This window comes from Amphiura filiformis, chromosome 4 (genome assembly GCF_039555335.1).
Source record: "Amphiura filiformis chromosome 4, Afil_fr2py, whole genome shotgun sequence".
NCBI classification, from domain to species: domain Eukaryota; kingdom Metazoa; phylum Echinodermata; class Ophiuroidea; order Amphilepidida; family Amphiuridae; genus Amphiura; species Amphiura filiformis.
The window spans coordinates 26368052-26384108 of NC_092631.1; the positions used below are offsets into that span (position 1 = coordinate 26368052).

At 36.9% G+C, this 16057-nt stretch overlaps 1 protein-coding gene across 1 annotated transcript; it reads left to right on the forward strand.

Moving 5' to 3' along the window:
* Nucleotides 1-2498: 2498 nt before the first annotated feature.
* LOC140150085 (uncharacterized) lies at nucleotides 2499-15856 on the forward strand. Its single transcript, XM_072172087.1, has 9 exons — nucleotides 2499-2622; nucleotides 5633-6564; nucleotides 6996-7102; nucleotides 7844-8033; nucleotides 9385-9480; nucleotides 9865-9996; nucleotides 12045-12149; nucleotides 13138-13267; nucleotides 13925-15856. The coding sequence occupies exons 2-9, from the start codon at nucleotides 5655-5657 to the stop codon at nucleotides 13986-13988; spliced, it is 1734 nt and encodes a 577-aa protein (XP_072028188.1). The 5' UTR covers nucleotides 2499-2622; nucleotides 5633-5654; the 3' UTR covers nucleotides 13989-15856.
* Nucleotides 15857-16057: the final 201 nt, after the last annotated feature.

Sequence of the window (16057 nt, forward strand, 5' to 3'; positions counted from 1 at the left end):
ATATAGGTGATAACTTTGCTCATCCTGGTGCATTGAATTCTCCAAATGACCCTCCTCCCACTTCAAAGTACAAACACTCCCAATTTATGCATCAACAGAACACACCACACCCCAAGTTTACCAAATACAACACTTCAAATTTGGTGATGGTGAAAACTCACCACATTTAAACTCTCCAATGACCCTCCCCCCACTTCAAAGTAGAAACATCCCCAATATATCAACATTGCCCACCAAATCATCCCAACTTTAAAACCAATACAAACGTACCACTATGATATGTGACAACCTTATTTGAACTCTCCCAATGACAACTCGCCATATTTGAACTCACTAAATAACCCTCCCCACTTCAAAGTACAACCTCCCCAAGACATCAGCATAATTAACACCCCAACAACATCAGTAAAACCGGGAGTAAAACATTTCACCTGGGTCAGCCAGCATCAACCTGCAGTATACCCACATTTAATTATTATAAATAAATGATACATGCATAATGCATAGTGCATGTCTGCTGAATTCAACAACCTTTCTAGGCAATGTTTCCTGGGGAAAAAGAATGACAAAATTCAGGCTTTGAAACTTACGAACAGCTGATCTTCCTTCCACAGACATAGCTGGTATGTTCCCCATCAACTACACAATGTTAAAAGACCCTAAAATACCCTTTAAACTGTTAATTTTTCAAAAAGTTGTGGCAGTTTCTGAGCCTTATCAGTACTCTGCTTCCTTACAGTTGGTGACCTCTGACCTAATATCATGTGACCATAATTCGTCAGTCCGTATTCCATAGTGGCGTATAGTGGGCGCGCGAATAAACAACTTTTCGAGAAAATCGGGTTTGAAGAAATGCCAATTTAAAATCGAGTTGTGTAAATCAGACATTCATTATATTTTGTAAATGATGTGAAATTTCTGTAGTAAACTAAATAGATTTTATTGTTATATATTTTCAAAAGAAATAAATACATACTTTTGCTGGCAAACTGACAATAAAACTATACGTCACTATGGAAAAGCGAACAAAACGCATAATACCTAACCTTTTTTCAGTATTCCATAGTAGCGTATCGACCATACGCCACTTTTATACACTTTTTTATAATTATGAAATATCGGCAAAAATGAAAAACATCGTATTCCATAGTGGCGTATAGGTCCGATACGCGTACGTCACTATGACATACGATGTTTTTCATTTTGCCGATATTTCATAATTATAAAATGTGTATAAAAGTGGCGTATGGTCGATACGCCACTATGGAATACTGAAAAATGTCACTTTGTAACTATACGCCACATTTAATTAATCAATTACTAATTAATTAGCTAATTATGACTGATGAGACTTAGAAAAATGAAAGAGAACATCATTAAAGACATATGTGCCAATTTTCAAAAAAATGACCAAAAATCACTATACGCCACTATGGAATACAGCCGACGAATTAGCCTGAAAAATAATTAGCCAGAATACCAAATCTGGCTAATATATAGCCATATATTTTTGATTCTGGTTAATGTTAACCAGAATACAAAATCTGGCTAAATATCTTAGCCAGAAAACTTTTCAAGTTAAGATTTTAGCCTGAAATTGGATTCAGGTTATGATTTCTGTTTATTAAATAACCAGAATTGATATTCTGGTTAATTTGTTAACCAGAAATTGATATTCTGGTTAATTTATTGGTCTTAGAATAATTTCTGTTTAGATTCAGGCTAAATTAACCAGAATGTTTGGTAAGGGTAAGAATTCTGAGAGGACTATTTAAAAAAATTCTCTTTTCCTTTTCTTTCTTTATTTTCTTGTTGCACTGGTCATACCCCACCAAAAGATTATTCATTTACAAGTGTTAATTCAGCACTAGAACTTTACAGAGTTGGATGAAAAATATAAAGAATAATAGCTTTTGAACAGTGATGCAAGTTTTTAGGCTTTTGCCTGAATTCAGGCTTTTTTGTAGTCGAGATTTAGGTATTTTTTATTTTCAGTCAATTTTTGGGTCGTTCTGGTCATTTTCAAACTGTTTTTTAAAGGCTTTTTGTCAAAAAGGATTTTCATCCCTGTTTTGAACAAATACACATTTGCCCTCTAGATGAGGCGAAACCGACGAGGCGAGACGGGGATGGGATTATACTGATATACAAGAGACAAAGTCGAAAATTATATGTTTGACCAAATTTCATTTTCTCAATTCTAGTAGTTAGTCAATTGGAACACATACCCAATCTTAAGGATAAAATGAACTTTTTTTTTCTTTATTTCTGAATAATATTTATGTCTTTCCATCTTTGTCTTTCTTTGTCATTTTTCTCTTCTTTTTTGGCATCTTGTTTCTTTTTCTTTCTTTTTTTATTTTACTGTTCTTCCTTCATTTCCATCTCAAAATGTCATTATTATGAAATCTTTCTTTGCTTCATTTCTTTCTCAAAATGTCATTATAAAATATACCAGCAACTTCCAGCCGCCTGGGACAAGTTATAATTTTATTCCAGGAGACGGGCTGTATTTAGTAACCGCGCGAAAGTGGATGTAAACACTGGATCGATTGATCATCAAGCATGCTATAAAATCGGACTGAGTGTGTGGACTGGAAGATCACATTTAAAACTTGCTTGGTATGTAGATTCATCTTTAGAAAGTAACCTAACATTAAACAATCTTAAATATATATGCACATATATATCACTGTCTCAGTATCAGATTGGAAAACTTGAGTTGAGGTAAGCTTAACTTTAACAATGTTTAAGCTTATTTAAAAAAGTTAATAAAGTTCAAAGCATAAAGAGACATGTCTTCTGTATTACTATTTATGAATAAAGCTTATACAGTCAAACATCATAATTGTATCCACATAACAAGCCCTAGATCTATCCAATCATGGGGGTGTGTGGGGGGGGGGGGAGATATGCGGCCAGCGACCAAATATAAAAGTGCAACCTGTGCTAGACAGACTTGCAGTCCGGCAAGGTCCGTGAGAGCTGGCAAAGTAATTGCTCATGGGCAACTCAACCCAAACCTCCACGTGGTGTCGGATGGATAACGCTAACTTGGGCTCTGGGGAACAGGCTTGGATGCGAGGAAGTCAAGCTAGCGCAGGATCATGCAAAGTAATTTGACCACGTTTTAGCCCTTCCTCGGCTGACTCAGCCTGGTGTGGCTCTGAAGAGACACCGTTTGGTTTTTACCACGCAGACAGAGGAACAATCTGGATTTTAGTGTACGAGCAGATACTCAGGAGATATCAACGAGCTAGACATGAAAAGGATAGAAATCAATAAGATGCAGTGAAGCAGTAAATTACGATTGTGACTGAATGGAGTTATACAGGTGCAACTTGACAAAGGAGTGAGTACTGGCGCAAATAACCTTAGTAGTTGAAAGCGCCATACAAATCAACCAAAAACAAAAACAAAAAAAAAGACAGACTTGCAATCGAGGGGTGCGTGACAACCATCTTTAGGGGGGCTATCATTTTCTTCGGAAGGGGGTCCTATAAATGTACAAAAAGTCGGCATTGTAATAAAATTGTGAACCCCCCCCATTTTGGCAACAACAATTTTATGACCCCCATATTCGTCTCAGCCCCCACTACCGATACACCTTGCCCCCTAAACAGGCTAAAATTGTATTGAAATCAGTCTTTTTGAATAAAATAGACACACTTATATAGATCTGTGGTCATTTTGTGACTCGATCCCTACATTTTCGTCAATTGTATGACCTTGCCTATTTTTCCTTCCAAAAATTGCCCCCCTCCCCCCTTCCCCATCCGAAGAAAATGATAGCCCCTTAGCTACACTACAAGGTGCACACCAGTAAATAGCCCCTATTGACTTTGTGTACAAACAGGGTCTGGGAAAATGTCATTTTCTTGACTCCAGAGCGATCGACTCAGTTCTTCAAAACTTACTTTTTTGCAAGTCGGAGGTCAGATGAAGACATCCATTGAAGTAATTATATACGGAGTCCAGCATTTTTTCGCAGAAAAATGCAGACTAGATCGCCCTATAGCCCACACAGCTTACGCCACCTAATGAATAGCTTGGTGTTTCTGAAATGTAACACATTTCAGTGGTGTACCGTGGCCGCCAACCCCGGGGTGCTGAAGAAAATTAAATTTTGCCGCCCCTTCCTCAACAGCCCGAAAAGGTTGACCCAATTTTTTCTCGGTCGTTTGAAAAGTGAAGAGCAAAAAAAAAAAAAAGGGTTTCAGGCGCAAGCACCCTAAAAGCAGCACATTTTCATGTATTAAAGTACCATTTTCTCAAAAATTTTCATGCTTTTTCAAATTTTTCCGCCCTTTTTTTATTTACTAATTCTTTTTGCCGCCCCTTTCGTTTTTGCCGCCCCTGTTTTTGACACCCTTTCTTCTTTCGCCGCCCCTTCATTTTGGCCGCCTGCTTTTACCACGGGGCTGGCGCTAAAGCCCCAAAATACGCGCATGCATTTTGAAAGTTTAGCCAAATTGTCATAAAAAGTCAGATCCTTCTCATTTTTCACAGACAATCTAATTCCCAGGCCTAAATGAGGATTAAATATGAATCAGGGCCTAATAGTTGGGTTTTAAGCCTTTTCTAATGTATTAAATTAAGTCGTGTTGTACGTTTCCGCGTTTGAAACACTGATTTTTTCCTCCCAGGGTGTAGGAGACTTGTATTTACTGGTGTGCAGTGTGCACTCTACAGAGCAGTTTGACTTCACTCATTCCGAGCTTTTTTAAAAATATCTTTTTGAAATATTTGATCATTTTTTACCGGAAAAATGCAAGCATATTTTTATGGAAATTTATCCATCATAAACTTCAGATACTGCAGAATATAGAAATAAGCAGTGGGAAAGCAGGTGGGACTCTCTAAAGTGGAACCCTTGTAGCATTGGACGTAAGACATTTTTTATGCGTAGCATTATCAGCTTGCACTACTTGATTTTTGTTACATTTGTACACTTCACTAAGTTTATGGCATAAATTTGCTACACATTTCCAAAATTGTGTAGCAAAGTGACCAAAATTGAGCAGCATTCAAACCCTAATTGCCCCCAAATTTAACCACAGGGCTTTAACTGAGGATCCGTATTTTTATACAGGGGGACCTTTTGGCAAAATGGCCCATTTTTTGTTCTTTTCAGCCACTTTTTGACAGTTCAGGTTGATTGCCCCTCCCCCCACACACATTTCAAGCCAGATTGGCACTAATGGATGCATGGTTGGGTCATTGGGTCTAAATTTCTTGAAAATTGGTATATTGATGGATCCGCATTCAACTTCTCAGTGGCACCAGCACCCCGGGACCGGCACACCTCTCCTCTACCTAAACCAAACTTGAGTACCCCAAGGAGTTTATTTTTAGGCACATTTTTTATTTCTCCTCTAGAAATTTACTTCCCCATTGCCACCTCCACACATGAAAATAAAAAAATGGGCCTAAGTAGCCATTTTGCCTCGAAATTGGACATTTCCTGAATGTTTATACTGACTATGAGGGTTGTGGCAAAGTCCAAGTTGGGGGGGGGGGGAGTACAAATATAGCAGCCGCTGATCCATCCCATGGCAAGTAACTATTGGTACCAAAAGTTGCAGAGATTATCATCTTGTGATTTACATGTTGATCTGTTTTTTATTTGCAGACTGTAATTTACTAATTTCTAGATGGCGCCGAAAAAAAGAAAACCTAAGAAGCAACATGATTCAGAGGATGATGATAAGACAACATCAACCAAGAAAACCAAACCAGAAAAATCTCAAGAGAATGGTGATGCTGGTGTAGCCAAGAAAGCAAGCAAAAGAAAGACACAACCTTCTGAAGAGGGGGAAGGTATATCATCTCCTCCTCAGGAAAGAGGTACCTCACCTCCCAAAAGAGCAAGCAAAAGAAAGACACAACCTTCTGAAGAGGGGGAAGGTATATCATCTCCTCCTCAGGAAAGAGGTACCTCACCTCCCAAAAGAGCAAGTAAAAGAAAAACACAGCCTGCTCAAGAAGGAGGAGCATTGTCTCCCAAAAGAGCAAGCAAACGAAAGACAATTCTTCCAGAAGGAGTAGCTGCATCACCTCCCAAAAGATCAAGCAAAAGAAAGCCACAACATCCTAAAGAAGGTACATCATCTGATTCATCTCCCAAAAGAGCAAACAAAAGAAAAGCACAACCTCCTCAAGAAAGAGAAGGTCGATCTCCAAAGAAACCTGCAAAGAAAAGTAAAGAGACATCTTCAAATCAAGAAGTGAAGAAAAGGACAAAAGCATCCACCAAAGAACCTGCAAAGAAAGTGAAGAAAGAAGACAAGGAACCCTCAAAGAAAGCATCAAAGACTTCGACCAAGACCAACTCGGGAAAAGGGGATGCGAAGACAGTTTCAAAGAAAGTTGTTAAAACCAAAGGAAAAAAGAAGACAGTAAAGACTGAAGGAGGAGGAGAGGAAGGAGGAGAAACTGAAGTGACAAGTACAGTGAAGGAGGAGTTGGGTGAAGACCCGGCTTCTACTGAGTCTGAACAAGGAATGACAAAGATGGTGTATTCGCAGGGGATGAAGTTTGTGGGTGCTCATATGGGAATTACAGGTTTGTTGCCATGACACCATAATGTAGTATATTTAGTGGGGATATACACATTCACACACATCTTGAAGTTGGGTGGGTCTGAGTAAAATATCTAAAGTACCCATTCATCTGACAAATAATAATTTTACTGAGATCAGAATTTGCCACTGACAGTTGGGCTAGTAACTTATTAGAATTATTTGCCTGGTTGGCATGTGTTGTGAAAGTTTTAAAAGTTAAGACACTGCAGTCTTGATTATTAGAGCTGAATTGTAGTATTTTTTGCTGTATAGAAACTTGGTTGGTTGTTAAGTTAAGAAATCATCAAATTTCTACACTTTCTGTTATAACTTGAAATATAAGTGAAACATTCTGTCAGTAACAAATCTGTCAGAAATATCTCAATACTATAAACAATCATGATTTTTTTTTCTATCTCTCTCAACCTCAAGGTGGACTTGACAAGGCTGTAATAGGTGCATCAGAAATTGGAGCCAAATCTTTTGCTCTTTTTCTTCGCTCACAGAGACAGTGGCAAGCCAAACCTTTGGACGATAAGGTACACTTAGTAATAATGTGTTCTGGTTCTGCGTGAATGTATGTAAAAACCTCAAATGGTATAGATGATTTTAGAATTCCAGCAAAATTTCCTGAAACATGGTTTTGAAACTTGATCTTATCAATTTCAAGTTCTCGGTTGGATTTTAAAATAAAAATTCAACCTAGATTCAGTGGATTGACTATCATATACATGTAGTTCAAATGAAATTGAGATATAATTATTATACTAGTGTCATATTCAACAAGGATGAGTGTGGAAATTTCAAATGTAATAGCTAGCCTCTTACACAGCTATAGTACTGTAGGATGTTATGTGCAGGTGACTGGCTTGAGTATACATTCATTCTGATCTGGAGGCTTATGCAATTGTATCTTGTCTGACAAATTGCCATGATGAGACCCAAGGATGGGCAGTACGAGAAGAAAGCAAAATAACTGCTTTATACCCATATCATACTAGTATTCGCAGTGCGCCATTAAACAATTGCTAGCCCTGCATTGTCATGTTTGACAAATTGGTACTAGTTTTCAGTTCTGGCTAGCAACATAGTGTCAAAGTTAGCTTGAAGTTAACTGCTCGCGATTCGATGATAGGGCATGCTAGCCATTATAGACTTGATATTGGTAATTGCTCTTCCTATAAGCGACATAAGAAATCCAATAAATGTCAATTATAGCCTAATTATGATCATAATAACACGAACTGAAATCTGCTGCTAACATTCTTTTTTCCATGCAGGTTGCCGAGAAATTCCGTGCAGCATGCAAGGAACATAAGTTCTCTCCTTGGCATATTTTACCACATGGTTCATATCTCCTGAATTGTGGCTCACCAAACCCAGAAACACTACAGAAGACAAGAGATACACTCACAGATGAATTGAAGAGATGTGAAAAATTAGGACTGGCTTTGTACAACTTCCATCCAGGTATCGTATCTATTGATAGCTTCAGTGACAATTCCAGTTTTATCAAAGAATGTAAATTTTGAAGGTTCCAGTAATAATAGTGTTTAACTTTTTCTGTCCTTTCAGACCCAACCTTAAAAGTTTGTTGTTATTACAAAGATTTTATTTTGATTGATGAAAGAGGATGGTCTGATTTCATCACATGCTATTTCCACCATGGTTAGACCTTAGCCCTCGCTCCTCATAATGGAGTTTCATTATGTCATATAATTGCATTCACTTTTCATGAGTGCCAAAATTTACCCACTTTCAACACATTTTAGCTTGCAAAAACTTCTTTTAACCCTATTATTTCAGATGGTCAATGAAAAAAAATCCATTGATAGCAAAATCTCAATCATGATGTAGAAAAAGTAGGGATGAGATTAACATTGTTGACCACCCTCCTTTAACAATGGCAGTATGTAGGCCTGATGATACCAAATTCTCGCTTCTCTGTTCAGTTGTAAGAACATATAAATAAATGAAAATTATTAATTTAAACTTCAACACTACTTGTTTATTTCGCATACCGGGAGCGCTTTCGAGGAACTTCCTCGTCATCAGCCGATGTTGTTAGCTCTGATGTTTTCATGGAAACGGTTAAGAGACCAACCTGATCAGGTGACATCACACTTGATGACGTCACCGAAGTCGGAAGTTTCCTGCCCCTGGTGCCGCTGGGTTTGATCAGGTTGTCCCACACAGGATCTAGTTCCAATCCTGTGTCTCGGTTCAGTGAAGGCCCCTGCTGCTTGATCTGAATAGCTTCCAGGACCCTCCTGGGAAATTCTTTTGTTTCTTTCTCCAGTACTTTTACGTTGTCCCAGTCTATTTGGTGCGTGTTCTTGCTCGCTTTTACATGTTCTCGTACAGCCGATTTAGAGCCAGCCGCTTTCGACTTAAGTTCTACAAGTCGTTTTTCTAGCTTCCTGCCCGACTCTCCGATGTACGTGGCGTGACAATCAGCACATGCAATTTTGTAGACTGTTCCGGACTGTTTCAACTTGTCTACCTTGTCTTTCGGGGAGACCAAGGTCTGACGTAATGTCTGATGTCTGATGTCTGAAGTTTAAATTAATAATTTTCATTGTTATTACCACTACGTATGAATCTGCAATTCTATATATAAATAAATGCTTGGAAAGAAATATCTTCTTTGAGTTGTTGGTTTGTTGGGGAGGGTTCCTCTCAATAAATTAGTTTTAATGTATTTTTAGCTGGTGTGTGACCAATAAAGTTGCCATCTTTATTTGTTGTTTTAATATCTGCATAATTATAATATATTCCTTATTATAATTTTTTTGGTCATTTTCATCAACAATTAATTAAGGTTCAACTTGTGGACAGATATCAGTGGATGAATGTTTGGACAAAATTGGAGAAACTCTCAACTTGGTGCATAAACAAACAAATAGTGTCATGACTGGTAAGTATTAAAAAACAGTCAATTCATTTATAATAATAGTCTGTCAGAGAAGATTTATAAGCAGTCCCATGATACTACTGAAACATCCGAGTAGGCCTACTTGAGAACCAGTCTAGTAATCACAGAATTTCACACAATTCTTCACTGTTGATTCCCGTTCCAAAGACGCGATTGTCAAACACTCAAAATATGTCCAAAACTTGGGTCGTTAAACATTTTGAGATGATCCCTGAAAAGAACATCGGTACCCTGTTCAAATGAGCTCTTAATTTGAGGGCTCTGTTGGCATACACTTGAATGTAAGGCAGGAATTCATAGGGAAAATGCCTCAAAATAAATATCAATACATGTGTTGTAATGTTAGATTTATAATTTTTTTTTCAGTGGTCGAAAATATGAGCCGTCAAGGAAATACTGTTGGAGGAAAATTTGAAGAGTTGCGAGGCATCATAGACCGTGTTGAGGATAAATCACGGGTCGGTGTATGTCTGGACACATGCCATGCATTTGCAGCAGGTGATTGTATAACATGTATATAAATTTGAAATGAGTCCAGAGAGAGTGAAACTCATTTACTTGTATTTCAACGGTGCGCATTATGATTGATCGATCGAGAGCCAGCTGCTCCGTGCCCTCAATTCTATTAAGGGAACTGGAATGAGCGTTTTGAGCGTTTCGACAGCATTTTTTGTGGGACATGAGAGCACATCAAACCTATCGAATTGCATTCTGAATACGAAGAATGACTTTCTGATATCAAATAATTTTCATTTTATGAAATTCACAACATAATACAAATTTTATGACAAATTATTAAAATTTGATATTTTTCACATTTTGGAGATATAACAGTCCTCGAAGTAAATTTTATAAATCTAATGATATAGTCTTAAAGTGTATGTAGCTGGGAGGAAAAGCCGACGATCAATTGAAAATTTTGACCTTTCATATTGATGATATGGATTTTTTTCCCAAAAAGACCTAATTTTTTTTTTGGTGTTTGGTGAAAAAAATCCATATCTTCAATCTGAAAGGTCAAAATTTTCAATTGATCGTCGGCTTTTCATCCCACCTACATACACTTTAGGTAGAAATCATCAGATTTATAAAGTTTACTTTTGAGTACTGTTAAATATCAAAAATATCAATGTTTAATGATTTGCCATAAAATGTGTATTACATTGCGAATTTCAAAAAATCAAAATTATTTGATATTAGAAGGCCATTCTTCGTATTCAGAATGCAATTCGATATGTCTGATGTGCTCTAATGTCCCACAATAAATACTGTCCAAACGTTCATACCCATTCCCTTAATGAATCAAAAATTAATTTATCCCATCGCCACATTATCATAAAACTCCATCCAAGTTAGATTTACCATTTCTGAAATGTGACCTGCTCCTGTGAAATGAGCTTAAAATCGCAAGTTGGGAGTTTTGAGACATTCCCGCTATTGAGATACTGTTCTTTGTTTGAAAACACCTGTATAGTCAGTGGTATGACCTAGGGACATAATATGCTGTACTCTGTATTCAATTCTGTCCCCATTCACAAAGTACATTCTCTTGGTCAGGCTGATGTCACAAAGGGGAAATAGCCTTGTAAAACTAGTGTGCGCATGTGCAGTTCCCCTTTCTGGAGCTGGTTAATGCGCACGCTTGTGCAAAGGGGACGAAGGGGACAATGTTCCGGATGTCCGACCGAGTGAATATCACTGCCAATACATGTACCTTCAAACAAAGAACATCAACATCAACTCAACAATTGGAACGTCTCAAAATTACAAACTTGCGACTTTACGCTCATTTTGTGCAAGCAGGTCACAAATAGGTTGCTTTTAATTCCATAAGCTCCCATAGTATCACCGATCAAGTTGCACAAAATGCACTGGGCCTAATGGTCAGGGTGTTCAACTCAATGATAACAAGGTTGTTGGTTCTTACATACTCCATCATAGGAAATGTGTTGTGTTCCTAGGGAAAGAAATTTTATCTTGCTTGCTTCACTCCACCCAGGTGTAAAATGGGAGAGTAATAATGAATGTGCTTCAATACCATAGGTAGCCAACTGATGTGATTCCTAGTGCAGCCCAGTAAATATAAAACACTAAAAAAATTGCTGTATAAATGCATACATATATTTTTTTTTAATTTTTCATAAAGAAATGATGTCAGAAAAGTTGTTTTCACCTGTGAGCACAGGCATAATAATAATGTGTTTAAAATGTGACACAATCTGGTCCATGGATGCCAAAGGCAGCAAATTTGAAATTGAGATAAAGGCAAAAACATGGAGTAAATAAAAAACCTAATAAAATACATATAACAAAATACACATCACAAAGCTTCAGAACTTTAGAACCAAGTATGTTAGACCTTTGGTGTTTTCAGTATATGATATAGCCTACATGTATATAATTATAGTAACTCAATTTTCAAAAATGCCTCCTCTGCCCCCTCTCCCCCATGGAGCAGGTTGTGTCACAAATATGAATCCTTTTGTAAAATGATTCTCATCATCAATCTGTCATTTAATGTGAAATATTCTCATTTCTATTTTCAGGATTTGACCTCTCCACAGAGTCTGGCTATGAATCCATGATGGATGACTTTGACAAGATTGTTGGGTTGAAATACCTCAAAGCTGTACATCTCAATGATTCTAAAGGTAAATATTTAAGGGAAATTAAGGTAAAAGGTAATTATTTTCTGTATTACTTGCTAACACATGCGCGTATGCGTAACATAACTCACGCAATATCCTAAGACTAGGGCGCATACTTCACGTGCAGCATAGCTGTTCTGGTAAAAAAACAAGGAAGAAACTAGCCTACTTTTCATCAGTAAGATTATCAAACTAAATTCCTTCAGTAAATTTTAAAAAAGGTGAAAGATATAATAGAATTCATGTTCACTAAAGGATAAAATCATTACCCCCCCCCTGTTCATTCTCATGAAATAAGGGAAAATTTGGCTTCATAGAATATGGCTCCAGACCATAGATATTTTCCCTATTTTGTGAACAAACAAGGGGTAACTAATAATGTTAAGGTTAGGGTCAGGGGTAAGAGATTTGGGTTAGAAGTATAATGGTTGGGGGTATATTGAACATAATAATGATAAACTTCTGAATCTTTATACAGTTGTCTTTTCAAAGAGCAACCAGATATGGAAAAGTTAAGACACCCTTTATGATTTGTCATTAACCCAACCCTGCTTTTTGCTATCGGAAGTTAAAGTAGAAATGAAAGAGGAGGGAAGATGAAGAAAGAAGTCACTTGGCACCCCTGCATGCCAAGCACACGATCACGGACCGGTAGCTACACGGGTAATGCTGCCCGGGCAGCAATGCCGTGAGCATATAACACTCAGGTTGATTGCGTCATCGCAAACCCTGGGATGACTGCATGCGTAGTGGTTTTCTTCATGGTATTTTGTGGTATCTATGGGTGTACGTTAGGGTTAACAACTTAACATGTGGTCTCTGGGATAGCCTAGTTCATTGAAAGTAAGTGGGGTCAACAGAACTCATGACATCTAATCAGGGTCTCCGTAATAAACTGACACTTGGCATCTGTGGGATTTTGTGAAGAAATAAATTTATGTGTTATTCTCCTTATCCCATGTGCTTTCTTTTCACTATCCCATATTTTTAGGCAAAGTTGGCAGCCATCTTGACAGACATGAAAACATTGGCAAGGGCTTCATTGGTTTGAAGACATTCAGAAGACTTATGAATGATCCTCGATTCAATGACATACCTATTGTCCTAGAGACTCCAGCTGAGTAAGTATATAGATAGGTCTGTTATGAGGAAGTCCCCAGCGCTAATCCTGAAAAATAGCGTAGTGTTATAGTATATAGAGGCATATCATGGCATGTGCCCCTATAATTGAAGTGAAAATTAAAAAAAAAAATTACAAATACATGTATGCCATTTCTATTGGTGTCTTGAGCAATATTAAAAATGTTCATACAAATTACAAGGATAAAAGTAGGCATGAACAGAAAATCCTAAAACCCTAGCAACAATCCTAAATATCTGAATTTTCTTATACTTTTTGTACAGGAGAGGTAAGATAAAAACATCCTGAATTCATGATTAATTTAGGAAACTTGCACCCCTGAAATTAATCAATTTTAATAGCTCATTCTGTAAACTAGTAATGTTGCACCTCATCACTCTAATATACATAATTGTCTAAACATTTTAAGTCAAATTTAGTGATATATTTACTAGCATTTGTTAAGGTAATACATGTACCCTGGAGCATGGTATAAATACACTGATGGACTGAAAATGAATGATGTTGTTGTGTGACTTTGCCTGTATCACTTATCCAATGTACGTTGTATTTTTGGATGCACCCTGAAGGTTTCAAATTGAGTAGTTATAGATATCATAATGGGGTTTTTTTTTCTTATCCATATTTATTTTGATAGAGAGGATACAACTTATGAGAAAGAAATCCGCCTGCTGTATTCAATGCAAGATGCAAAGAAGTGAGATCGGAACTTTCATACCAATATCAAACACAGAGCTGGAGTATACAGACTGCAGACAAGTCATCCAGATTTTTTACCTGTGATGTATTCAATATTTGTAGGTAATAAGTATGCTCAGAAATCAGGTATGTTTAGAAATGGATATTTCAAAAGATATTTTACTATTCTGTATTTTAGTGTTTAATATGTTTCACATTGACCAAGCTACACAGAATCTCTGCTGTAGAACCATGTTTGCTTGAAATAATTGAGATCAAGGACTGGTATAATTGCATGTGTAAAGTTAAATTTACATGGCACCATCACAAGGTTAATAGCGCGTAAAAAGAATGTTGATTTACCTGGTGCCGATCGAAGAAAAGGAATAGCAGAAAATGGCAAAAAATTTCATACTTTTACACAGCAAAAAGCAACTTTTCTAGGCATTGTTGACATGGTGCCTATAGGCATTGTTGACATGGTGCCTATAGGCATTGTTGACATGGTGCCTATAGGCATTGTTGACATGGTGCCTATAGGCATTGTTGACATGGTGCCTATAGGCATTGTTGACATGGTGCCTATAGGCATTGTTGACATGGTGCCTTCGGGAAAGAAAGTTTCCTACTATAAAGACCTAGACCTATTAAGTATAAAGACCTAACTTTTGAGATGGTTTGTATGTTTGAAGGTGCAAAATTAACAATAAGGTGCCCGGTTTTACCGTCGTGTTCAGCAACTCATCATCACACCACTTGTAAACAAACCGTGCTCGAGTTTGATTGACAGATGACGTCAGAGGCAAACTAGTCTTTTTTTTTTTATCTCTGTCTTCAATTATAGTTACATGAGCAATGTGGCTAGATTGTGTAATGTGATATGGGCTATATTATGCCCTGTCAGTACATTGCACAATCTTGTCAAAGACATCAAAGTCCAATATTAAGTTTTGTTATCTAAAGTTTGTAACAAAGAGTGATTTTGTGTTGATCAGGAAAAGATTGTTATTATATACATACTGTCATTGCTCAAAGATACCATGGCAACTGTCATATGCATAATACTAATTTTGGGACACTCTAATATATGTTGCCATGTATATTAATAGAGACCAGACTTATAATTAGCACCCAGTGACAATTTTGGGGTTGGAACTTCAACCAAACAATCTTCGAGTAGAAGATAGGTGGAAAAAGTGTTTGTGATTTATACTTCTTCATAATATTATATTTTTCCTTGTTACTGTTAGTTTTTACACAAAAATATTAAGGTAACCAACTATAGTTTGATCAGCTCTTAATCGGCGGGCCTTATAACATCGCGGATTAATATCAATATATTTTCCTTCAAGAATTTTCTTGTGGCAACTCGTCAGAAGTATTACAAATTATTAATTAAAGTCCTATATTTTGCCCATTTTATTTAACACAAACAATTTATCTACAAAAAACGTTTCAAAACGTAAAAAGGGGCCAAGTTAAAAAAATCTTTCCTGTGAGGCTTTTCACCCTTTTTTAAACTTGGTCCCATTCAGTAAAGTAGTACCGTAATAACATGAAGAATGAGTCCTAATTTCTACATGCAACAATTAGGTTTAAGACTGTTCGAAAGCGGTGCAATATGACGTAGGCTATGTATTATCAAAAACATTTGAAGGTTTATGTTTCATTATATTGCGTGTTCATAAAGAGTAGTAGAGTATTATATATACTTAGCAAGTTGACTGTCTGTCAACCTGTTACATATTATAGGCCCTACATCTGTACATAAGGCGCAGAATCGCACAAGACGATGAAGAATTTAACAAAGTGAGTATTTGCTACTTTTGCTTAAATCAAAATACATTATAACGCCTTTACGGAAAAACTTCAATCAAGCACGAACATTAATTAATTTACTCTACAAAATGAACACTGACAACTAAGAAAACAAACAAGTAGCCTAAAGATGACTTCAGTATGGGTCTTTAGAAACTTTCATAAATGGGACCAAGTTTAAAAAAGGGTGAAAAGCCACACAGGAAAGATTTTTAAACTTGGCCCCTTTTTACGCTTTTGAAACGCGTTTTTTGGTAGATATTAATTCTTTTTT